This window comes from Carassius auratus, unplaced genomic scaffold (genome assembly GCF_003368295.1).
Source record: "Carassius auratus strain Wakin unplaced genomic scaffold, ASM336829v1 scaf_tig00006410, whole genome shotgun sequence".
Taxonomy (NCBI): Eukaryota; Metazoa; Chordata; class Actinopteri; order Cypriniformes; family Cyprinidae; genus Carassius; species Carassius auratus.
Genome location: NW_020523752.1, coordinates 1 through 27598, shown reverse-complemented (window position 1 = coordinate 27598; position 27598 = coordinate 1). Strand labels below are relative to the sequence as shown.

Here is a 27598-nt window from a genome sequence, read left to right as displayed (position 1 = left end):
CACATTGTGGATCAGGTACATCTGTGTTTTTTACATTAATATCAACTACACAGTCTTATTTTAGTCACAGTATGTTTAACAGTAACATTTAATTATTAAATACTTGTTTGAAATTGTCACCCAATCAAAATGGACAATTTAAAAGTGAAAGTTAACTCATAAATTAAACAAAGTCTGTTAATTTACCATCCAAGATGTAGTTGACTTTTTTTTTTTCAGTAGAACAGTAAAGGTGTTTTGTTTTTTTTAGCTGAAACTATGGTCATTTGTGATTTATTTAATGCAAGTCAAAAAGAAAAAAAAATTAATACCTGTTGGTACTGACAATTTGAGGTTTTATGAAGCGAAACGATTCGGTCTATGCAAGAATTATAATTTTTTCACTCTCAAAGTGACAAGCCATTGACTTGCATTATATAAATCACAGAGGACTATGGTTTCAGCTAAAAAAAAAAAAACTGCTATACTGAAATGGCCTGTAAATTAACAGCAAATTAGAATGTTTGGGTGAACTACTCTGTCCCTTTAATCAAGAATTATTAAATATATTAAGGTGTAAAGCTAATTGTTATCCATTGCTTTATCACAGACTGAAAACATTCACGTGAAAAGAGAGTGTGTCCTGAAGGCCCTCATCGTTTTCCTGGGGGGAAATCCTCAAGGAGTACCTTATGAGTTGAAAGTCGGCATATTCTATTTTGATTTTTCAGAAAGTACAAAATGTGTTTTGTAGTTATGAATGAAAAATTAAAAAATAATAATGTAGACTACTATAGGAGAACCAGCAAGATGATTGCGAGGGTGAGCTGGAGCAGCTCACCATGGCGGTATATGTTATTCGGAAGGAGGGGGGAGAACATCACGAACCACCGGCTGACATAGGTGTCATCATCAAGGGTGTTAAAGTTCTGAATGAGCTGCCTTCATCCACATCAGCTTGTGCCTTGCTTCTTGGGATGATAAACATCATCAATCTGGCTTATGCAAAACCACTTCAGTTTACATTCGAGGTATTCCAGAAAGTTCTCTTGCAGCTCTTGAAATAAGTAGCATACAAGCCAGTTTCATCTTGATGTTCTTGACTTGTAACTGCACACTCGTTTAAGATGGCAGGAAGGAAGCCATTGTGTTATTTTTTCCTTTTCCCTCCCTTTTATGCTCTGCTAGCAGACAACATAGAGTTATATAAAGGCAGACAATCTGCATTCAAATGGAGCAATTAAATGGCATGCAACACCACAGGCGTGTGAAGAGTGCAAGGAGAAATCGGGCTTTTATTTCTCGTGCGGCTCACCTCTGCTTCATGCCATTGTTATTAAAGGAATGGGCGAGGAAGCAAAAGCAAGTGTAAGTAATTTAATGAATTGATATGAAAATGGTAAGACGATAACAGAATGGAGAGAGATAAAGTCACAGGTGGCCAGGAAGTAGAGGTGGAATTGGTCACCAGGAGAGCGTGACGCAGGAACTGAGATGGGTGGTCCAGTGGAGAGGTGAGGTGAGTGGATGGGGTTCCAGGAGTTAGGCGATCCAGCATGGTGATGAAACAGAGACAAGAAAACAGGCACATACACAGGGAGTTTCAAACAACAATACGAAAGACAGGGCAATAAATAGGGAGCAGGTAATGAGTGGCAGCTGTAGCTGATGAACAATTAACGGAGACGCCCACATAAAACAATCAGTGCAGACGAGAGACACACATAACACCACCCACATAGTGATCAACAGAGACAACGGTTCTACCAACCGTGACAGCCACACAGTCACTCCTGCAGGTGGAACAAGCTAGCACGCTGTTAACTGTTGATTATTTGACTAATCATTTAAAAGGAAATCAGGAAGACACAAAGAAGGAAATACTGAAATACAGGTGCTGGACATATAATTAGAATATCATCATAAAGTTGATTTATTTCACTAATTCCATTCAAAAAGTGAAACGTGTATATTATATTTATTCTAGGGTTGTCAATCGATTAATTTTTTTTATCTAATTTATTACATACTCTGTGATTAATAAATCTAAATTAATCGCATACATTACTTTTCCTGTGAAAGTATAAAATATTTCAATTCAAATTAATCAATGAATAATAGCGACATTAAAGTTCAAAAACTCTTTTATTATTATTTTCATTGTTCAAATAATGGCCATAACAATCGACAATTTGACCCAATATGTTAAGAAAATAAATGTAAAAGTGCTTCAGTAAGAAGATTTTTTCACTGTACAAACAAGGCATCTTGAAGATGACGTTGACTGCTAGCGTTGGTATCATGGGACGCCCTATGTCGTACCTCCGGATTAAAGTTAACTCCTGGATGCTTTGCATTGATGTGGTACTTTAGAGTGGACGCCATCTGGTGATATGCAAATTACTTGCTGCAGAAATTGCAGACGACTTTATTTTTATCAACACTTCCATCAGGCTGTTTTTTAAGTTCCAATCAATGATCCAGGCAGCGCCATCGTGTTTTCGTCTTCCTCCTTCATTTTACAGTCGAATGGTGGCTAGAGCGGCTCCAGGTTCAAAGGTCAATATGGAATGGATTAATCTGCATAATTTTTTAACGCGTTATTTTTTTCTCAGATTAATTAATTGAAATTAACGTGTTATTTTGACAGCCCTAATTTATTCATTACAGACAGGGTGATATATTTCAAATTGTTTACAACTGACAACTAAAATCCCAAATTCAGTATCTCAGGAAATTTGAATATTGTGAAAAGGTTCGATATTGAAGTGCCACACTCTAATCAGCTAATTAACTCAAAACACCTGCAAAGCCTTTAAATGGTCTCTCAGTCTAGTTCTGTAGGCTACACAATCATGGAGAAGCTGAATTGACAGTTGTCCAAAAGATGACCATTGACACCTTGCACATGGAGGGCAAGACACAAAAGGTCATTGCAAAAGAGGCTGGCTGTTCACAGAACTCTTTGTCCAATAACATTAATAGAGAGGCGAAGGGAAGGAAAAGATGTGGTAGAAAAAAAAGTGTACAAGCAATTGGGATAGTCCATATTGGGACCCTGGAGAGGACTGTGAAAAAAAACCCATTCAAAAATGTGGGGGAGATTCACAAAGAGTAGACTGCAGCTGGAGTCAGTGCTTCAAGAACAGACGTATGCAAAACATGGGTTTCAGCTGTCCCATTCCTTGTGTCAAGCCACTGTTGAACAACAGACAGTGTCAGAAGCTTCTAGCTTCAAGAAGGACTGGACTGCTGCTGAGTGGTCCATAGTTATGTGCTCTGATGAAAGTAAATTTTGCATTTCCTTTGGGAATCAGGGTCCCAGAGCCTGGAGGAAGAGAGGAGAGGCACACAATCCACGTTGCTTGAGGTCCAGTGTAAAGTTTCCACAGTCAGTGATGGTTTGTGGTGCCATGTCATCTCGGTGTTGGTCCACTGTGTTTTCTGAGGTCCAAGGTCAACACAGCCATATACCAGGAAGTTTTGGAGCACTTCATGCTTCCTGCTGACCAACTTTATGGAGATGTAGATTTCATTTTCCAACAGGACTTGGCACCTGCACACAGTGCCAAAGCTTCCAGTACCTGGTTCAAGGACCATGGTATCCCTGTTCTTAATTGGCCATCAAACTCGTCTGACCTTAACCCCATAGAAAATCTATGGTGTATTGGGAAGAGGAAGATGCCATATGCCAGACCCAACAATGCAGAAGAGCTGAAGGCCACTATCAGAGCAACCTGGGCTCTCATAACACCTGAGCAGTGCCACAGACTGATCGACTCCATGCCACGCCGCATTGCTGCAGTAATTCAGACAAAAGAAGCCCCAACTAAGTGTTGAGCATGCTCATACTTTTCATGTTCATACTATTTTATTATAGCCAGTGTTTTATTTTGAATCTATGATTATGGATATATTTTTATTGATTTTAGCCAAGTAAAAAAACAAAAAATCTAAAATTTTATATTTATTGTTATATATTAGGGATGCAACAATAGTTAGCCCGCGGTTCAATACATACCTCGGTTTTTAACCACGGTGGGTTAAAAAAGTGTTTTTATCTTTTTTTTTAATGCTTTGGCAATAGGAACAGTAAAAGGTTAAGAAGAAAAAATTAAAACAGTTTATTGCAATACTCCTTTATTTATTTAAAAGCAAAGAAAATCATTGTTCCTAGTTCCTATTGTATTTTACATACAAAGTTTTTTTTAAGTTTATGTTTATTATATAAAGTATCATACTGTTTTTATTTTACAGTTGTTATCATTCTTATTTTATTCTGCACTGTTACTTAAATTTTTTTCTGCAATACTGCTATTTTATTTGCTAATATGATTTATTTTTATTTTACATTTCAGAGTGTTATTGTATCAGCAAAGCAGTTTTGGTTATCCTGATGAAACAATAAAATGATCGTCTTTGATCTATTTATATCTACATATACACACACACACATATACACATATATATATATATATATATATATATATATATATATATATATATATATATATATATATATATATATATATATATATATATATATATATATATATACCTTGACCCTCTAACACTAGCACTTTCTATTCTATTATTTTCTTGTCACAGCTCTAATTACTACCCTTGTTTGTCTAATTGCTTCTTTTGTTCTCTTTTTTTAAGTCGCTTTGGTTAAAAGTGACTGCTTAATGTTTAAATGTAAATGTTACATTTAAATAATGGGTGACTCTTTTAGTGACTTATTCTAAGAGGAATATTATGAACATTTGTTAGACATCATGAAAGTCACAAATAACATCTCATATATGTACTTCATAATGAAGCTTTTTTTATTATTATTATTTGGAAAAAAAATTGCAACACTGCAGGCTCATATTTGTAATTTTGTACAGACATATTATTGTGCAATAAACTACAGATACATGTGCACTATTATCCACATTCAGCCAGAGCTCATAGTTACTCAGTTAACTACCAAAGACTACAAATATACTGTATACTTGAAAGGGACTTTGTTAACTAGTAACTCTCAGACTTTGACTGTGGTGTTTTGAGGCGCCCTACTGGCAGTACAGTGTAACTGCAACCCAAAGTAAAATTAGAAAGGTTTAGTCTGGAAAAAAGTGCTATATATACACACAAACATATATATTAGTGCTGTCAACCAATTAATCACATTCAAAATAAAAGTTTTGTTTATATAATATGTGTGTGTACTGTGTACATTTGTTTATATAAATACACACATATACAGTTTTTATTTAAAAAATATTTATGTATAAAATATTATGTATTTACATGTTTATATTTATATAATTTATATTACATTTACAAACAAATTTGATTTATTTATTTTACTGTGGAGTCAGTCATGTCAGTGGCTCCCCCCTGTGGACTGATTTTCACATGAACTCGTCCATCATGGCTGTCGGTGGTGTTACTAGCAGCAGTCCTGCTGCTGTTTGTATCTGCCTGCTGCTGTTGACAAATCATCCTCCTCCAAATCTTCCTGTACTCCCGCTTTATCTTAGGGATTCTGAATGCATACACTACAGGGTTAACCATCGAGTTGGCGTGAGAGAGGAGAATGCCAAAGTACAAAGCAATGGATGGGACATGTATACTCTGGTTATAGTATGTGATTGATTGTATCGTGTGTAACGGAAGCCAGCAAACAATAAAAAGAGCCAAGACTAAAACCAGAGAGGTAGCTAGTTGGTGCTCCTTTTTTTTACATGTACTGGTTTCAGCTGACATACCTGCTCTAACACTTCTAATTTTAAAAAAGATGTAGCAATACAAAGCGATCATGACTGCCAGTGGAGGAAGAAAACAGCCTTCAAAGATGAAGTGGATGAGGTATGTAATGGGAATGACATCAAGGAACTGACATTCTATGGAGGTGGAGTTGTAACGTGTCAGTGTGTCATGGTTGTACCATCCAAACATGGGTAAGAAGCCCAGAAAAGATGCCAGTATCCAGCACACAGCGGCGAGGAACCATGAGCGCTTCTTAGTGATTGTAGCCTTGTACCTGTAGAGCAAAGAAGAGAATCAAAACCAATTTTTACCAATATTTCTTAAAGGGGTTATATGATGCAATTTCATTGCTGAAGCAGTCTTGTAAGGGAGATGTGTGTGTATCCAGGAAAGCAAAAGCACTTTATTTGGCCTTCTGAAAGTAGATGCATCTAGGAATCTTTAAGATTACTTACAACAGAACAGCAATGCATTTTATAGAAGACCATTTCATGGACCTAGGAGAGAAGGTACTTCTGACTTTGCTACGACAATCTGGCGCTTCGGAATCAGCTATTGTAAGTGTGTTTTGTTATTAGTATAAGTATTTGTTATTGACTGTTCAAATGTGGAGTTTTGGGCATTGTGTGTGTGTGTGTGTTTGTGTTTGTGTATGTGTGAGACAGAGACAGATAGGGTCACACAGTGGAGTCAGCTGTCTTAACCGACCGTGACTTTTGTAATGCAAACACATACGAGATTCATCACTGTTGTTGTCATGTGACTCTGTTCCCCTTTTGGGCTTGAACTGATGGTAACACTAAGGGCATTATTAACTGTTACATTTATTTTGAAAGATGAAGCTGTGGTGTATAAGGGTGTTACATTTCCGACTAGTGCTTGCGGTGTTCAGCCAATCACAATGCACTGGGTCAGTTGACCGATCAGAGCAGACTGTGCTTATTGGAAAGAGGAACTAGAAAACATGCTTGAGAGAGGCTGGGCATGGAGTACCAACAATAATGTACAGTATTTGAAAAATAATGTGTTTTGAACATTAAAGCATGTCAACATATGTTACACCAAATACACAAAATAATACGTTACAATTAAAACATCAAATGAACACTTTAATATGAACATCACGCAAAACGTTGTAAATGTAATTTATGTTCTGAAATTGCTTCTATTTCACATTATAATAACTAATTAATAGTCATAATAAATAATTAAAAAACTATTTCTAATAATATTCTATTTAAAAACATTACTTACATATTTTTTATTAAAAGCATTTTTCTAAATTCTAAAACAGTCCCTTTTCCAAGTTTAAGATAATTCTAATTCCAAAGTTGTTTCAAGTTTTTGAATGCGTCACCTCTCCAATATAATATAATATAATATAATAGGGTCCGTACATACCATAATACATTCTGGCACTCTCACAAACATTATCCTTTCACCTACGATACATATGTTTTTCTTTCACACACTTACATTATCCTTTCACAAACAGTAAATATATTTTTGCTTTCACACACTTACATTCTCCTTTCACCTACATGCATTTTAACTCTCTCTCACACACATACGTATTTTTCAGACTATAAGTCGCACCTGAGTATAAGTCCCATCAGTCCAAAAATACGTTATGATGAGGGAAAAGACATATATAAGTCGCACTGGACTGTAAGTCGCATTTATTTAGAACCAAGAACCGAGAGAAAACATTACCATCTACAGCCGCGAGAGGGCGCTCTATGTCTTCAGTGTAGACTACAGGAGCGCCCTCTCGCGGCTGTAGACGGTAATGTTTTCTCTTGGTTCATGTCTCTTAGTTCATTTCTCTTGGTAAATGTCAAGTTAATTTTAAAGGGGGGGTGAAATGCTATTTCATGCATACTGAGTTTTTTACACTGTTAAAGAGTTGGATTCCCATGCTAAACATGGACAAAGTTTCAAAAATTAAGTTGTACGTTTGAAGGAGTATTTCTGTTCCAAAAATACTCCTTCCGGTTTGTCACAAGTTTCGGAAAGTTTTTTTCGAGTATGGCTCTGTGTGACGTTAGATGGAGCGGAATTTCCTTGTATGGGTCCTGAGGCACTTCTGCCGGAAGAGCGCGCGCTCCCGTATAGCAGAGCACTGAGAGCACAACAGACTTCACTGATCAGAGCGAGAGCGTCGCGAAATGTCACAAAAGGAGTGTGTTTTTGGTGCCAGGGCAAGACAACCCTGCACAGATTACCAAAAGAGAAACAGCATTAAGGGACCAGTGGATGGAGTTTATTTTTACAGAGCATTAACGGAGTTGTGCAAGTGTTTGTGTTTGTTCCCTGCATTTCGAGGATGCTTGTTTTACAAACAAGGGCCAGTTTGACGACGGATTTCTTAAGGATGATGCAATCCCAACGAAAAAGGGTCACTATCATGTGTTGGAACCGCAGGCGGTGAGTAAAACTGCTTAAAATATCTCTGCCTCCTTGTTAGTGCGTCCGCCTCCCATTGGAGACCCGGGTTAGAGCCCCGCTCGGAGCGAGTCGTTGCTGCTGCTACTCTCGTTCAGTTTCAGCCTCGGGATCTGATTCTGGATCATAAATATACGCTGAATCTGACTGTAAGCCATGGTTTATTTTGGATGATGGTTTTTTTCCTCAAGGCAATGTCAGAGCCGTTATATAAGTTTTTCAACGGCTCCGGGTAATGTCACAGCTTCCACATGCTCTCGACGCAAAAGCCTACTCGCGCTCGTGATTCTTTAGCTCCGCCCACACGTCACGCCTCCAGCGGCTCGTGTTTTTCCGGGAAAAATCGGTACAGACTATCTTTCTCTTATGAATATAATAAAACTAAAGACTTTTTGGAGGTATGAAGGATGCAGTACTACTCTATAGGTACTCAAGATTAACAGGATATTGAGTGAAAGCGAGCATTTCACCCCCCCTTTAATAAATAAGTCGCATCTGACTATAAGTCACAGGACCAGCCAAACTATGAAAAAAAGTGTGACTTATAGTCCGGAAAATACGGGTATATTCTCTCTATACATGCATTTTTTGCTTTCACACACATACATTCTCCTTTTACATACATATATTTGTAACTCTTTTTTTGGTATCCATTACTTCCTGTTTAAGCAGGGAGTCACTCTCAGACCAGGAAATACATGTGCAAGACTTGCTCAGCTCGTCCTCACAATTTTACAGTGAAGCTATATATTTATTAATGTCAGTTAAATCTAAAAATAAACAAACCGCAATAAGTCAAAATCTTGAGTTATGGAAATAATATTAAGACATCGCTGTCCCTAACTTGCAACCTCTCACTTTATTCACTTCCTAAATTATAAGTGAAAGAAAATCCTGCGTCCTCAAGGGACAAGGCAATGTAGCTTTTATACAATGATAATATTTATTTTATTTTTCTTTTAAACCCACATAGCTTGCTGAAATACTTGTGCGGCCACCTCATCTACCTCAGCCATACTGATCAGGACCTGTCCCGGTGACCCTGATCGTCTTCCGTTTCCAGTATACTTCTTGCATTTCCACTATACTCCTTCTGTTTTGTGGCATTTCCCAGTAATGGGGCAGATATGTGGTTTTCGGATCAACCTCCGACTGGGCCAAAATCTATAGGAAATTGTGAAGCAGGTAACATAAATGTTGACTTTGGTGATCTCATGATTCAAGTGCTACAAGCAGTAGAAAGCAGGAGAGTCAAAAAACAAGCGAAAGTGGAAAAGTGCCAAAAAGCAAAGAAGAAACATGAAACATCAACACCATATGGACTTCAAATTGAGAACTGTGATAATATCGATGCAGAAACAAGAAACTTTGAATAAGATATATTAATAATGAAGCTGATAAAAGAGATGGCTGAATATAATAGGATCAGTATAGGGTTGCAAACATTAACCGATGATTTAGGGTCATTGCAACTTAAGACTCCAGCTAAAAGAAGATAAGGGTTTCGAATGCATGTTTTTGCTCAACATCCATTAACACCCTAAAGGTGATATTTTTTGATACAGAGTTGTTATACGCTATGCTAGGCAGAAGATGGAAAGATGAAGGTGATGCATTTTGCAACCTGGTTGCAAAATGGAACATCTACCCAGCTATACTGCTTGCATACGGGCATGATCTGTGTGGTTAACACGTCAAGCCAAATTGCTATGCTTGCGAAGAAGCTATAAGTGATTATATTTCAGTGATGTGTGGTTTTAATGGCGATGAAGATCATGTGTCACATGTCTGTGGGCGAGAATATGTGTGATCGCCAAATAGCGGGTGGTGAAAAGGCTGGGGGGGGGGGGTGTCACATGTGAATTATGTACAGGTGCTATAAAAGGTCCCAGAGTGTTGAGTTCGGTATACTATTCATTTCCACTATACTCCTTCCACATACGTCTTGCGTTTCCACTATATATATTTATATACTGTATATGTATGTGAATGAAGAATGCATTTGTGTGAGAGTACGAATATATGCATGTGAAAGGAGAATTTGTGTGTGTGTGAAGCAAAAATATATGCATGTGAAAGGGAAATGTATGTGTGTGGGAGTTCCAGAATTAATTAAGGTTTGTCCGGCCCCTCATACTGTAAAAAAAGACAGATGACACACATTCACTCTCTTCCACTGAAGAAAAGTGAAGCCTGCAGTTTCCCAATAGGGTGCTAACATCTTGTGCTGATTCAGGACCTGAGTTTGTGCAGTAGTGAGTGAAGTGGAGCCATGTCCCACTCACTCTCCCACAGAGTCGATCTCAAGTACACGCCCCTGACCGCTCTGATTCTTTCCTGCTGAACAAGAGGCTTGTTCAAATTAAGATAAATACAACTACAATCTCCTTCTGAAAAGAAATAGGTGCTGCACTTGCATTCCTGAGATGCATTTCAAAGATGCCTTAAAGGGGTCATGAACTGAGCAACCAAAATTGCATTGATCAAAATTGCATTGATTGAGAGATCATTGTACTAGGGTGACCATATTTTAGCTTTCTAAAAAGAGGACAGTGCAGGCGGGGCAGGGGTGTGGTTGGTTGGTGGTTAAAATAATGCCAAAAGTGTCCACAGTAGTGCAAATTAAAATTAAAAATCTAAATGTAATTTCCATACCTAATATTAATATTTTACAGTTACTGCTCTGCATATTGATCATAAACACAGCTAAAAAGCTTCCTGCGAGTGGCTTTCTTCACAAAACTTAACATCTACTTTTATTATAGGTATAATGCATGTGCACATGCCCGGTAGCTGCAGCTGTATCCCTTCTAGGCTTAACCCATCTCAGTTCTCTAATTGCACTGTGAGGAGGCGAGGAACGAGGAGTGAGACTTCCAGACGAGCTATGAGCGAGGATACAAGGGTGCACTCTTTTTAGATGAAAAACCTGATGCACTTATAAATTCATCTCCCCCTTCACATCTGTCGTGATAATTTGAATTTACAGTCAGTTTCCATTGATGTATGGTTTGTTAGGATCGGACAATATTTGGATGAGATACAACTATTAGAAATTTTGGAATCCGAGGGTGCAAAATAATAAAAATACTGAGAAAATCGCCTTTGAAGTTGTCCAAATGGATTCTTAGCAATGCATATTAGTTATAAAAAAAATGTGTTTTTATATATTTACAGTAGGAAATTTACAAAATATCTTCATGGAACATGGTCTTTACTTAATGATTTTTGGCATAAAAGAAAAATCTATCATTTTGACCCATACAATGTTTTTTTTTTTTTTTTTATGGCTATTGCTAAAAAATATCCCAGTGACATAAGACATTGGTCCAGGGTCACAATTAATAAATGATAAGCACCCAATCTGCACAAGAGCTGACACGATCAATGAGCTTTATTTGATTATGTAATAGATTTTTAATTTAAAGATACTAAAGAATCTCAAATATTTTGCTTTTGCTTTCAACAAACTTTCCATGCATTACAGCCCAATTTTCATGTCATTTCAAAGCCCTCTGGAAGCCAACTCACCTGAAAGGGATACAAACCCGCAGACATCGGTCCACAGCAATAGCCAGGAGGGTGAGCACTGATGCTTGTAGAGGAACGATGAGAAAACAACTGATGAAGAGACAGGCATGGAAAGGGATTTTGATGTGGAGGTCCACAGTCACAGCCAGAGGAATTGCCACAGCCCCAACCAGGAAATCAGCCACTGCCAGAGACACGATCAAGCAGAAAGTGGGTTTGTTCAGGGCTCCACTTCTCCACACGGCCCAGATCACCAACATATTGCCCAGACAGCATCCCACTGCAATGAGCACTTCAAGAGAGATGTAAAGGAATTCTCCACCTGATACCATTGTGCTTACAGGACTGAAAGCCTCTGTGTGAGTGAAAGTTGGAAAGAGGAAATGGGTTTTATTCTCACTGCCAAGAAAAAAAAAAGCCTTGACACCTACAGACCTCTTCCGGAGGAGGATCATTTAGTGGTTTTTCAATGCAGGTTAAACAAACAAATGCCCAAAGAGCACACTGCATAATTGTTTGTTCTACTCATGTGCGCATATGCTAGTTACGTTTATTCTTTAAAACACCTGAGTGCTTTGCCATGCATTTAAGACCATGTGTGTTAAGTGTGACAATGTTAAATTAGTTTGTCCCCTATGTGGAACACTGGGCTGTTTCCGATTTGGCTACAGTGTCTATGTACAGTGTGATTCACAACAGCATTATCTTTTCTAAATTGGCTTCTAATTGTTTCATTAGAATTATACAGTTCTCTCTTGTAGATGAATGTGTAATGTATTTCTGCAAATCTGTGTTCATACTGCAGCACCAATGGATGAACCATGGGGAACACTATTATGCGTTACTGATTTCTGACTGTCACATGCATAACACTGTGTAACTCTAAAATACACTTTTTGTTATGAACATGCAGTGTGCAGCTCACTTAAAGGTATTATAACCATTCTGCATTATATGAGTAAGTTTAGAAATGACATGTTTGTGTCCGTGGTTTCACTATCAGCCGAGTGCATTTCCTATGCGATATCTGGTCCCTAATGAACGAAGAATTGAAAGTATGGGATTTCCAGAACACTCAAATATCTAAATTAATAAGGAATCCAGATTTGAGAACTTAACTTTGGAACTAGCCTGCAATATGGCGGCCATGAATGTTTTCACTCTGAAGTGCCCTTTGCAGGGTGAAATTTCCTATTTGGAATGAAACGATTGGCTGCGTTACAGCTAATTTTTATGCCCTTTACTTGCTAACTTCCCATCATCTCGTTTACTCGGATGTACATCATTGATTACATTGCACGAGTGCCCACTACTGGTGCTGTTTTGCAATTTCCTATTTATTGGTTACTTGGGCTTGGTATAAATTAAATGGGATCTGCGATGATGACATGATCGTGTTGTATTGTGGTCTATGGAGCTAACTGATGTGTAAATATTAGGTCAAAATGGAGGGGGAGAGGATCTGTCCATATAAACTCCCATCATTCACTTCATGAAGTGGAATGCAGTTAAAAGTGTCAGTGGGGATTCTCTCAAGGGGAAGTGCTTAGGGAAGTTTGCGAGTTTGGAAGTGAACGCTAAAGCCCTGCCTCCACATTCTCTCATTTGATTGGCCATCTCAGTCATTTTGACATGAAGAAGTGCTAAATGTAACTCTGACATTTAATAAGAGGTTAGTTCAGTGAACGTTTTTCAGTCATTGTAAGCGAAAACTGTTGTTGAAGAGAAGTATGAGTTCAAATGAAACTTTCTTAATCCTATTTTTGTTCTTGACAGTCATGAAACAGCCACCATAAAATAAATAAATAAAATAAAATGAACTTACTTCTTATGAATGACATAAATGATAAGTTAGAGGGGATATACCAATACTAACACTTGTTTTCGGATCATTACTTGCCAGCATGTCCAGGGTGACATCACTTGAAATAATTTTTTTTTTCAAAGGCAGAGATATCATCACATTTTGATAATACAACATAATTGATTGAACATGTTTTTCTGCATTGATGAATCATGCACAATAAATATTAATATATATAAATGCAATTGTGATCAGTTTATATCTTGCTCGAGAGCACAAAAACTATTTTAGTTGACTCACTTGAAATTATCAAACCAGCAGCTTCCTGATTAACCAGCCACAAGCTTAGCCACAGTTTTATGGCACATGACTATAGGGGTGTATTGCTTTTGGTGCCAACAGAGAAATTAGAGTACATGACATTTATAAATATAGATCAATCAGCAGAGCGTGGCGCTAGCAAAAATCTAAATGTAAATAGTGGCCAAATGAATTACCTAAAAAATGCATTATCATATACTGTTTAAATGTTTGTGATTGGTAAATATTTTAATGAAATCTCTTATATACGGTCCCCAAGGCTGCATTTATTTGATCCTGAAATGTATTTGATCTACATTTAATATGTTTATGTATGAAACAGAAATAAGCATTTCTTATTATCAATGTTGAAATTATAATTAAAAATGAATTAATTAATAATTAATTATAAATAAAATTATCTTCATGTTTCTTAGAAAGTTCAAAAGAAAGTTCAAAAGAGCAACAGTTATTTGAAAGAAATATTTCGTAACATTATAAATGTGTTTACTGTCACTTTTGATTCATTTAATGTGTTGTTACTGAAAAAAAAAAGTAGTTTAAATCTTTCTTCTGAATGGTAGTATATCAACTTCGTTTTTAAATATGTGACCATGGACCACAAAACCTTAAGTCAAAGTCGCTGGGGTATATTTTTAGCAATAGCTAAAAAAACATTGTATGCAAAATGATCGATTTTTCTTTTATGCCAAAAATCATAAAGTAAAGATCATGTTCCATGAAGATATTTAGTAAATTTCCTACTGTAAATATATAAAAACTTATATATTTCTCAGAATTTAGATTATTTATTTTTTTGCACCCTCAGATTCCAGATTTTCAAATAGTTTCTCATCCAAATATTGTTTGATTCTAACAAACCATACATCAATGGAAAGCTTATTTATTAAACTTTCAGATGATGTTTAAATCTCAATTTTGAAAAATTGACACTAAAGATTGGTTTTGTGGTCCGTGGTCACCTATAATTAAAAATATTTTGGTTATTTAATTATAAAACATTTTGTTTTTCAAATTTCTGAAACATTCTCTTTATTTCTTTTTAAATTCAGAGAAAACCAGGCCAAAGTCATGATCTTGCAAAAAACTATTTGCTCATGTGTGAGCATCTTTGGTTCTGCATGTGTCAAGACAACTTCCTATTTCAACCACCACTACTTAAAGCAAGTTCCTGTAGAGTTCCTGTGCCTACTGTAGACATGTCTGATAGTGAGAAGGTGGTCTATACTTCCCTGGAGGTACTCATCGCTGCAGGATGCTGCCTGGGGAACATGTTGGTGATCTGGGCCGTGTGGTCGTGCCGTGCCATTAGTCAGACCACATTCTGTTTTGTTGTGTCTCTGGCGGTGGCTGATCTTCTTGTGGGAGCAGTGGCTGTGCCTCTCGCTGTGGTGGTTGATGGACGTTTGGAAACTAGTTTTTACGGCTGTCTCTTCTTCAGCTGTGTGATCATCGTGTTGACCCAGGCGTCCGTTCACTCCCTGCTGGCCATCGCTGTGGACCGATACCTGCGTGTTTATAACCCTCTCAGGTCTGAACATTTCATAGACAAGCTTTTTTTTGCAATGCATATTTGTAGACCTTCTTGTGTGGTTGCCAAGTTGATCAAGCTCGCTGATAAGGAGGAAAGCAAATGCTTGCAGATCTTAAAGATGATTATGATTCTAAGTAATGTGCAACTTGAAACATAACCCTTATTTAAGTCAACATGAAATCTAAATAATCTTATCGTACATTAAAAATGTGTTTATTTCACAGAAATGTTTTCATGGTCTTCAAATCAAACTATAATAACTTGCACTGCCTCCGAAAGTTACTTTTTAATATGTTTTAATGTGATTTAATAAGTTTACTTTTTAATATGATCTATAAGCATTTAAATGGCAACTTTTCATGACGCCATTGATTTCAAGTCTGTAATTTACTTTTTTTTTTTTTTTTTTTTTTTTTTACATTTAATGCTAAATAATTTAAGAAATTATAATTTTTTTAACCAAATACTTTATTCAATATAGGATGCATTAAATTGAAAAAAAGATTCATATTACAAGTTCTTTTTAACCTTCCATTCATCAAAAAATCCTGAAAACAAGAATGTATCATAGTTTCTACAAAAATATGAAGCAGCACAACTTAAGCTGAAAATTCATCTTTGATCAAGCAATCGATTACATTTTACAATATATTACAGTAGACAACAGTTATTTAAAATAAAAAAATAAAAATAAATGCAGCCTTGGTGAGCAGAAGAGACTTTTAAAGACATTAGAAAAAAAACCTTGCCAAACCCACAACTTTTAAAATGTAATAATAATAACTGTATTATGAATATTATACAAATTATATTGATATTGTATTAATAAAATGTTTAATTTCCAGGTACAGAGGAGCAGTCAGAAAGAAGCACTTGTGGGCCGCGGTCACTGTATGTTGGCTCTCTGCTTTTATACTAGGCCTCATCCCCATGTTCGGATGGCACACAAAAAACAACACAACAACTCATAACACCACTATTATGTGTGATTTCATCAAGGTTATAGACATGTCCTACATGGTCAACTTCAACTTCCTCGCTTGCATCTTCACACCCACCATCCTCATGATGATCCTGTACTTGTTACTCTTCAATATGATATCCAAACAACTGAGAAAAGGAGTCGGGAACCGCGCGGAGTCCACGTCATTTTACCATAAAGAGCGTAAACTGGCCAATTCTCTGGCTTTGGTTCTGGTCCTGTTTGTGGTTTGTTGGCTCCCGCTGCACATAATGAATGCGATGGAACACTACCTAAGTGTAAAAGTGCCCGGTGTCGCCATTCACATCGGCATCCTCCTCTCTCACGCTAACTCCGCCGTTAACCCCATAGTGTACGCATTCAAGGTCCCTAAGATTAAGATGGCATATAAGAGCATCCTCATGAAGCTGACAACCTCGGAGGAGAACAGAGATATACAGAATTCGGATAACACCTAGAACAGCACCGCCAGATGCAGCATGAAAGCCAAACCAAAGGTCATTCTGATCGCAAATCAGGACGGTTAGCATAAGACTGCCATCACGTACAATAAGACAGGCTAGAAGTAAAAAGAAATGGCCAGCAGTGGATTTGTATATGCCTTGTTTCTAAATTAGAATATTTGTCTTGAGTTTTACTGTCCAAAATACACTGTAATTCTAGTGTTGTCATATTTGTAATTAACAAAAGAATGTAAAACTGCACTGAGATACCTAAAAAACACCAACTGTAGAATGAAGAGGCTGAAATGTTTTTCATGAATTTCTGATATGGTATATATGTATAAAATTTATTACTAAAATATCTGTAGAATATTTTTTATACAATTATTTGTTTTGCGTTTCTTAACTTTTTATGACAACTGGCCCAGGTATAGTCAACATGTGTTTCAATGAACAGTGTATACCTGTATTGTTTTTTTTTTTTTTTTTTTTTTTTTTTATCTCACCAACAGTCTTAGCCATAAATAATATAAATAAACTACTGTTAAAGCCTGGTGTCAGTAAGACTTTTTTGAATGAATGAAATTATTACTTTAATTCAGCAAGGATGTATTACATTGAGACAGTAAATGCATTTAAATGTTACAAAAAATTATATTTCGGATAAATTTAGAACTTTCTATGGTAATTCATAAATTGTCAAATTGTTTAATTTGTTATGTCTCGTGCTATCATTAAAATATAATGGTATCTGTGCCTTTTTACAAATTACTTTGAATAAAAAAGTTTATTTACTAGTTATTTTTTTAAGGTATTTACTATTTGGACCCTTAATTTCAACAATCTAAATATTCCAAAAAATAAAAGTTTGTTGTTATTTGGAAGTGTGTAGGCCTTCTTGCAGTTTATGCTGTTACATTATGATTTTATATTCAGTGGCATGAAATGGCCTTTAAAATGACAATAATAAAGATTATTTCTGGGGCAATATATTGCACAACAAAAATCGAGACAGACCTACATGTCATCGTGATGAAAGAGGACGAGAAACTGACACAGTCATTCTGAGCCTTTTTTTTTTTTTTTTTTTTATTGAGCCATAATGTGCAGCATGTCAGACCTTCCACACCCTTCCTTTATAACTTCATAAATTTCAAAGTTAAAACATCAGCCACACGAAAATGAAAATTTTGCTAAGTCATTTTTCACACCCTCATGTTGTTTCAAACGTGTAAGAATTTCTTTCTTCTGTGAAAGATAAGGTTTTAGGAGTTTGTCTAGGCAGAGTGCTCTTTTTCAGCTCTGAAAAAACCCTTTACCAGCCATTGTACCCCAAGTCTGTGACATTATATATATATATATATATATATATATATATATATATATATATATATATATATACACACATGACATGTAATAAATAAAAATTGTATATACATTTTATATATATACACTGTAAGATTTTTCCTGACCAAGAGTAGAATCCCTATGTAAGAGCTTAAATATTCCTTTCACGTCGTAACACTTATTAAAATCCTTTAGTTTTCTGTTTTAATGAGATTATCATTGTTTTCTCAGATGGTTGGACTCTGCTGTATATTAGACTGGACGTTCCCGCTGTACTGTAGTCTCTTTAATTGATGTACTGGCATCGGGCCATGTGAAAGTGAACAATGCTGATCCTGAGGGAACGTTTGGGGCGTTCCTCTGGGAGGAGTACGGGATCTCAGTGAGATAAGTCTCAGTTTTCACAGGACATTTTGTCCTTCCTCTATACAACGTAATATTGGCTTAGGTCCAAACAACGTGAGCAGAATGAGAAGGATTTATGATGATCATCTTCCACATTATTACTCTTCCTAACATCGCTTGAGTTCATTTTGCTGAGTGAAGTTGGAAAAATATGAAATACACCTTTTGGCGCAGGGTTGAAAAGCAATATCCAAATCAATTCTCATCAGCGGCACGATAACCAGGGGTTATGAAACCACACATCTATATGCTGTATTTAATTTGATGCAAATGACAACACAGCTGTGAGGGAGAGACGTACGGCTGCTCGATATTCTGTGCACTGCTCAGTCGATTGTTCAGAAAATAATGTTCAACAGACCATCCCCAACAAATCGAAAGCTCTACTTCAGGAACTACAGGTTTGCGTAACTCGTCTTTGACCACTAACTTCTTCACTTGTCACCACACAACTGACTACACTGCAAATTTGACATGCATACACTTAAAAGATTTCTGCCAAATAACTGACCCTAATATCCATTTTCTGTGATATTCCAGTGTCTCTAGAAATGGCTTGGGTCTCTCCTTCAGTGTAAATCAGTTTTTCACTTGTTTTAGGGGAAAGACAAAGTTTAAATCAATGTATGAGATCCACATCATTTGCATCGCACACTTTATATGAGAACAATGGTTTGTATGTAATGGCAGAATTTATTAGAGCACATTTCCATTTACTCTTCAACCGTCATCATCACTGAACCTCAAGACAGACGTAAACAATCATTACTGCTCTATGCATCATGCTTACCGCACAAGTCCTATGGGGGGGGCCTAAAGCCTTTGTGCTTTATACATCAATCTCTCTTCAATTAGATGACAGCATACGTCCCCATGACAGCTCAGGCCTTTATGGTTCTCTTGTCACTAGTCTCTAGAAAACCGCACAGGCGGTTACGCATGATATAGTCTTTACCAGAAGGTTTGCATGAGTGTTGCATTATGCATTAAGCAATAGCTATCCATTTAACATACTGTAAATTGTCCTTTGCATGCAAACAATAAGATAAGATGGAGATGCAATGCAACTATAACCCGCTTTGTAAAAGTCACTTAAAGATAAAAGCACTTCAACACAAACGGTGCATGATGAGTCACTCATCTTTATTATGAACAATAGCAATGCGAAAATCACTAATAATACTAAATCTAAAGTAGTGAATTTCCCTGGAAAGACATTTAGGGGTTTGCAACATCTTAATGGAATGAAATGAAATCTTGGCAAAGTGGAGTGGCATTTCATTGCATTATGAGACAGCTGTGCACTTTGTTATGACTGACCAATCAGAATCTTCCAATTTAAGGTTTTTCCTGAGATGATGAAAAGCTGATAATTATATAAATATAATATAAAAATATAAATAAATATATAAAAGATAAATAAAAATAATTAAACACTGACATGTAACTGATGTCAAAGGGCTTTGAAGTTACAAATGTGTTGTTAAAGTATTGAAATAAAATAAAATATGGAGTAAAATGGCTGTAAGTTAATAATTCTCTTTTTAAAATTCACCATAATTAATGTATTTGCCATGTTTTGTAACTTTAAATTAATGAGCACATAAGAATTTGAAGTATAACATAGATTCTCATAGGAAAGGAAAATCCTCAATGAGATGTCTTTAATGTCTCAGGTGTATCTTCTAGACAATAACAATATTAAAAGAAGTCAAAATGAACTCTGAATGAACTTAAGAGAATAAAAGACCCCAGTAAACCCCACACATGTCTCCTCTAGAGTTTCAGAAGAGTGCCATAATATTATTATTTTAATATGAACTCAAACATTTCTCAACAAATTTTATCACAAATGATCAGATCTGGATCTACATCAATTATAATATTATTATTCTCCAAAGAGTTTAAAAAAAAAAAAAAAAAACATCTATGACGTTTAGATGAAATCACAATGGATCTAATAACTCACTTAATTGTAAATTCTCACAATTCCTCTGATCTCTGAAATGAAAATAAAAGTGCAATAAAATCTTCCCCTGTGTCAGATGAAATGATCATGGATGGCAAGTGCTGCCCTCATTACTGAGACAAATCCATTACCACACTACAGTGAACATTACTGAAAATTAATTTGATGAAGATGATGTCTGATTTCCTGGGTGGAAACATTTGAATATCAAATTATGTGTCTCTCCGTGCAGTGATGGAGATGAGGCAGGAAACAGGGTTCTGGGACAAGCATGTGCCTGATTCCGAATTAAATCAAGTTTTGGCTCCCTTTCAGTTTATAAATTAGATGTCTGGATGTTGAACAGGAATTTGAACTGGAATGACATGAAAAGGAATTTACTGAGCTCAAATAAGATATTTCAACAAAAATGGGCAAAACCAGATCACTTTCTTGAAACGACTTAATTTGATATCTCAATTGATGTTATTAATATATACGCACTACCTTTCAATAGTTTGAGGTCAGTAAGACTTTTTTTTAAGGATATTATTGATTTAAAAAGTACCAATACAGTAATACTAACAAAACATTTATAATATAATTTCTGTCTATTAAATGCTTTTCTTTTGAACTTTCTATTGAAAAAGGTATGCATGCTTTCAACAGAAACATTTTTTCTTAAGCAGTAAATCAGTACGTTAGAATGATATCTGAAGGATCATGTGACACTGGAGACTGGAGGAATGATTCTGACATTACATTACATTTTAAAATATATTCAAATAGATAAAAGCTATTATAAATTAGAATAATATTTTACAACATTACATCGATATGAATCAAATAAATGTAGCCTGGGTCAATTTTCTTTTCTTTTTTTAAACTTTATATGTTTCTAAGTGGCATTAAACTGGAAATAAACACAGAAATAATAAGTCATCAAAATTAATATCAGTTAATTTCAAGAAACGAATAAATATGTGTATGAAAACACACTCACAGCAGAGTTTTCTTCCATTTAAATCAAATTACCATTCCGTATCCTGTTTTCCACCGATTCAAATCCGATATAAATGAACTGGAATTTAAAAGTAGCACAAAGTGCCAATGGTGTTTTGAGGTTTGAGAAGTATGTAAACAGAGAGAAAGTGAGAGAGATACGGTGAGTGAGACGAGCAGTGGGCAAAGAAATAGTACTGCAGAGAATGAACCACCCCTCCCTTCCCAGTCAGCAGAGCCTACGCAACAGGAGAAGAAGCAGGAGTTCGTCAAGATGAAGAGAACAAGACACACGGCCACTCAAAGTAACAACAGATCACATGGAGCTGCATTCTGAAGAAACTCTACGTGCTTTTAATGGCTTTAACTAATAAGTCAGGGCAGTTGCACTACTACCTGTGCCATAAATACTAAAACAAATTAAATGACATCACATACCAGCATTTGAGGACATCACGAGACTCTTATAGAAGACCCAGTGCCATGGTGGAGGAGGAACCACTGCTACAGATAGTGAAGATGTCAACAGTAACTGAAAGTTTGGAGAAGGTGGACTTGATTTACATCTCCATCGAGAGCACTATCGCTCTGGTGTCGGTGCTTGGGAACGTGCTGGTGGTCCTGGTGGTTTACATGAATCAGGCTTTCAGAGACCCCACTTTCTGTTTTATTGTCTCTCTGGCACTGGCCGATATCGCAGTTGGCGTTCTTGTCATTCCGCTGGCAGTGGTCATCAGCTTGGGTCTCAACACACTGTTTTTACACCTGCCTCTTCATCTCCTGCCTCCTCATCACCATCACCCAAAGCTCCATACTGTCCCTGCTGGCCATCGCCATCGACCGCTTCCTACGCGTCAAAATCCCCACCAGGTGAGTCTGAAACACTTAATAATGATGAAATATTTTCCTTGTTTACTCATATTTACATTTAGTCATTTAGCAGATGCTTTTATCCAAAGCGACTCACAAATGAGGACAACAGAAGCAAAATCAACAAAAGAGCAATGATACACAAGTTCTGTAACAAGTTTCAGTTAGAATAATGCAGTATACATAGCAGGGTTTTTTATATATATATAATGAATAAAAAAGGAATAAAGCAAGCTAGTATTAGAGGCCTTTTTTGGCTTTTTGTTAATTGTATAATAACTAAAAAGAAAACAGATAGATAGAATACAAAAAGAATATAGAAGATACTGTTTTTTTTAAGAAAACAAGCAGTTGAAGGAATAGAGTGTAAAAGGGGCATGTCTTTTTACTTGCATGTCATGTGACCATTGCAAATGTGGTATTATATTATTGAAACATAAAAATTTAGATTGTGTGTAAATTTTTTGTGTATATTTTTGGGTCCTTCTTTAAAATAAACCACCATATTTAATTCACATTGAAAACATTTTACAGCTAACATATACAACATATAAATTGTAACAGGAAATGACTGTTAAAATGTAATGTTTGTTCACCAAACCATCAAATTAGAATAAATAAATATATATTCAAGTTGCATTTGTCATGTAGCTATTATGCTTTAATATTAATGCATGCTTTGTTTTAGCATACTTCTTGGCTAGACAGCAGGACAGCAATATATCTTTTGCTTTCTTTAATGCAAATCAATGGGCTAGTGTAATGCAAGGCTTTTAGCTAAATTAAACCTCCAGTGTCTGTCAAGGGGAATGATGTTCAATGGTCTGAAAGTATTTTGGCAGCATCCCTAACCACTCATTTGCTTGATGTTTGAAGGCATGTGACTTAAACTGCTTATGTAACACATTTGTGGCGAATGGTTTATTGAATATATTAAAATATATTAAAATACATAATTTATATCTTATAAATAAAGAGGTTTAGAAAATGTATTTGTACTGCCTAAGGCATGTGCAACTCATTGTCATTTTAAACTAAAATAAAATAAATCCTTTAATATTAATTTGGACAAAAAATAAATCTATTGGATGATAAAACGTTGGAAAAATATCCCACAGTCTAAATCTGGAAAGAGAATATCATAGAGATTTGTGAGCAGCTACCCATACACTTTTGCAACCACCTAGCAATGCAGTAAACCCATTTACAAGCCCTTAGCAAATACATACCAGCCACCAACATTTACATTACATTTTACATTTATGACCATTACCAACAAAGGGGACTAAAGGGAATCAAAGTCTTTAGATATACAAAGACAGAGATGCAATGCGCAATATGGTGGAAAAAGTCCCATCTTCTAAATAAAAAAGTCAATCGGCAATTGAAGAAGCTAGGAGATCCAGTTGTAATAGAAACAGTGAATGTTTTGAGGAATACACCATCCCATTCAGACATAGTAAAGAATTTCGCTGCTTAGGACTACAGTAGCCTACTTAAAAAAAGGGATAGGTCACCCAAAAATGACAATTCTGTCATCATACATTCGCCCTCAAGTTGTTCCAAACGTCCATGAGTTTCTTTCTTCTGTTGAACACAAAAGAAGATATTTTTGAAAAATGTTGGTAACCATTGAGTTCCATGGTATTTTTTCCAAACTATGGAAGTCATTGGCTACTGTCAACTGTTTGGGTGAACTAAGAAAATTGTGCTAATGTGCTAATGCATGATATTTCTAACATTATGTGCATTGTATAGAACACCTGCAATTTCATTTGTGGTTATGATTGTATTTAAAAAGTAATTTATGTCATTGCTTTTGCATTGTTTTGACAGGTACAACATCATTGTTACACAGAGGCGGGCGTGGGTAGCCGTGGGTTTGTGTTGGCTCATCTCGTTTCTGACTGGTTTAGTGCCAATGGCCGGCTGGCACCTCAGCCCACCCGGAAATGTCAGCACGACGCCCATCAAATGCCAATTCACCAAAGTCATGCGGATGGATTACATGGTCTACTTCAACTTCTTTGTTGGGTGGTGGTGCCCCTGATCATCATGACCGGACTGTATGCAGAGATCTTTCGCGTGATCTGCCGCCACTCAACCGTCGAGCCGAGGCCACCTGCGACTCGAGCAAATACTACCGCAAAGAGCTGAAACTTTGCGAAGTCATTAGCGCTAGTTCTTTTCCTGTTGGCACTTTGCTGGCTGCCACTGCATATTATGAACTGTGTTGTGTTTTATTGCCCGACATGCAATGTGCCCAAGATGCTGTTTACGTGGGTATCTTTATGTCACACGTCAACTCTGCACTCAACCCGCTGGTGTACGCTTTCCGCATCCAGCGCTTTCCATGATACACTGATTTCATATCATCCAGCGATTTGTGCTTTGTAAAACTACATCAGCCATCCTGAGCCAAGCAAGTCCTGGACCGATCACAGAGAAAACCCAAGTTCAGTAGAGACTGAGACTAAGGGGGAATGAAAGTATTTTAAATATACAATGATGGAGATGCAATGCACAATATGGCAGAATAATACAGCCTACTACATAAAAGAGCCAATAGGCAATTAGTAAAGTCATTGCATCGCTGCAGCTGCTATTAGGAGCTCCAGTTGAAATAGAAACAGTTTTTTGAGAGATGCACTTAGGACTGTATATGTGCATTGGCTGGTTTAGCATGAATTTGTAACATTATTTGAGCTTAAGAGACACATTTATGGGACCGTTTATGTTAGATTTTGAGATTTCCACATTCAAGTTCTCTTTTCAGACTTGGTCTTGGGTGCCTGAAATAGCTGCCCAGAGGTGTTGCAAAAATGGAACAGACTTTTACACACTGTCTGGGATTGTTGCAACTGACTGGCTGAGAGAACTATGCAAATCAGGAAACAACACAAACATACCCAAAAGTATGAATTTCTCCACAAATTTCTCCATTTTCCATTCTGCACTCTACATTGTGAAGGATGCAGCGAACTACGGCATTCTGGCATTACTGCAGTCCATGCACCCGAATCAGCTCTTTAAAATGCAGAAAGAGCACGTCTATACTGTGTGTCTGGAAATATGCCTAGTTATAATGCAATTTTCCATCATTTGATGAATTACTGCTGCCACGATGTCTCGAAAATATATACAAACATCACTTTTCCAGCATAAATGCGTCAAGAAAATAGCAGGTTTTGTGAACATTCAATAATAGGCTTTATTTGCATTGCAAGGAGTTCTGTTTGCACTGGACAGAATGACAATGACTAGAATTAAATATTCAAAGCGCAATGCTATACCACACCTGTTTAAGTTGGAATATGGTCAATATGATGTTTGTTGTTTTGTTTTGTTTTTGTGCTGAAATACTGAATGTAAAAGCAGTGTAACTGTATAGTGAATTTACTACTGTTAGATCAACTATGGATAGATACTATAGATCCTAAAAACTCTGCAGCTCTCTTTTGAATGTAATACAAATATTTTGTAGCCTCATGTGGCTAAGAATGAGTAGTGGATGATTTGTTACACTTATGAAATGCACACAAAGCAACTAGTTTACAGAGTAAAATGGGACAATTTAACAGAAATGAACAGAACCAATTTACCACCAATAAGCAGAACAAACCAATATTCATTACAGTCATAATGCTTTAGGTTTCAATTTTCCACCTAAGAACAAAACAATCAATATTCCTTGGTAAGTTTTTTCAGCTCATGGCTTGTATTTGGTTGCACACAAATCTCATTCATGTTATGCATTTCTACACCACAAGAAAACACTGGACATTTTTTAGCATAGGCTGTGAGTGTAATTTCTTTAATTAAAAATCAATATCATGAAGTAAAGATTTTGCATTTATTAAAAATGCTGTATGTTATTTTGACTGAACCAAAGCATAAAATGCTATAAAACATTTGCAGCTATTTAAGAAATATGCTAAGTTCACATACTTGTTTCTCCAAGAAAAAAAACAAAAACAAAACAATGCTACATCCAGTTATTCTACTTTGAAAATTTTTTTTGTGTCAGAATGTCTGTCTTTGTTTTGGTCTGTGTGACTCCACCCACTGTCAGTTTAACCAATAGTATTTGGACACACTTGCCAGACAGTGGAAAACACAGTGCAACAAATGAACTACATCAGAGATGGCAGATTCTACCCAACCTTAAAAGCCTCGAAAATCTACCTAAAAATATGACCAGAGGATTAGTAAAATGTGGATTAATCAACTCGTAAGCTTACATCGCAAGACTCATCACCTTTCTTTGTTAATTGTGCTTGGTCCTCTTGTGTCTCCTCAATCTGTGTCTATTGTGACGACATGTACAGAAACAGAAACAACATTTTGAATATGGACTGCTATACTAATTTAAACCACTAGCAACCACAAATATATACTCCACCTTTAATTAATAGAAATGTGTAAATTCAAATACCTTTTTAAAAAGGCAGACAGTGAAGTCTTCAGGAGACCTGTTTGAAAATAATCATGACTGCAGAAATTACACACACAAATTAGTAAGCATCTACCTAGCAACAACCTGGTATTGGTAAAATCCACTAATGGTCAACCTCTATCGAAAATATCTTAAAGGGTACATAACCAGAGGTTAAAGTGGGCCGGAACGGTCCGGAACTGCATTGAACTTTAAACTGCATTTTTTGTTTTTTTTCGCTGCATTTTTTGTTTGTCTGAATTTTTCATAGTTTTTACTTGTATACTTTTAAGTTGCATTTATTTGTTTGTTTTTTTGGTCAGTCTCAAACCATTATTTATTTTTATTAAGATGTCTGCAGAAGAGTTAACTAATCAGTGCCAAAAAAACTTTGATTGAAATTAAAATGTCTTGCTTTGGTCTTCACTGGAAGTGTTCTGTTTGCTCTGCTAAACTATAATACTAATAAAACAAAATAATATAATTACTAAAACTATATAAAATAAAATATATAGAAATGTGTTCGCAAAACAATAAAAAAAAATAAACTAAAACTAACAAAACCATTGATGAAACTGAAATGGGTGCTCAAAGGAAGAGCTGCTGATCACACAGCCTGTCCACAAAGGAAAACCAGTGCAAATCAAGTCACAGTACCAGTCGATATGGGAGCAATTTTGAATGATGTGAGAATAGCCACAATATGTGGTGGCAATATGCATTATGAAAGAAAGCCTTGGATTACGTTTCCCAGACTATGAAATGATAAAATAAGTAATTTCGATGATGAAA

General features: G+C 36.1%; 2 protein-coding genes and 1 pseudogene across 2 annotated transcripts; 2 read left to right on the top strand and 1 right to left on the bottom strand.

Annotated features, from left to right (window-relative positions):
• Positions 1-5313: 5313 nt before the first annotated feature.
• Positions 5314-12536, bottom strand: LOC113071178 (adenosine receptor A3-like). The gene is made up of 2 exons (XM_026244555.1): positions 11716-12536; positions 5314-6013 (listed from the first exon to the last, which is right to left on the bottom strand). Exons 1-2 carry the CDS (start codon positions 12168-12170, stop codon positions 5329-5331), a joined length of 1140 nt encoding a protein of 379 aa, XP_026100340.1. The 5' UTR covers positions 12171-12536; the 3' UTR covers positions 5314-5328.
• Positions 12537-14979: 2443 nt separating this feature from the next.
• LOC113071176 (adenosine receptor A1-like) lies at positions 14980-17351 on the top strand. The gene is made up of 2 exons (XM_026244553.1): positions 14980-15371; positions 16220-17351. Exons 1-2 carry the CDS (start codon positions 15040-15042, stop codon positions 16812-16814), a joined length of 927 nt encoding a protein of 308 aa, XP_026100338.1. The 5' UTR covers positions 14980-15039; the 3' UTR covers positions 16815-17351.
• Positions 17352-21766: 4415 nt separating this feature from the next.
• LOC113071175 (adenosine receptor A1-like) lies at positions 21767-24835 on the top strand (annotated as a pseudogene).
• The last annotated feature ends 2763 nt before the right edge of the window (positions 24836-27598 follow it).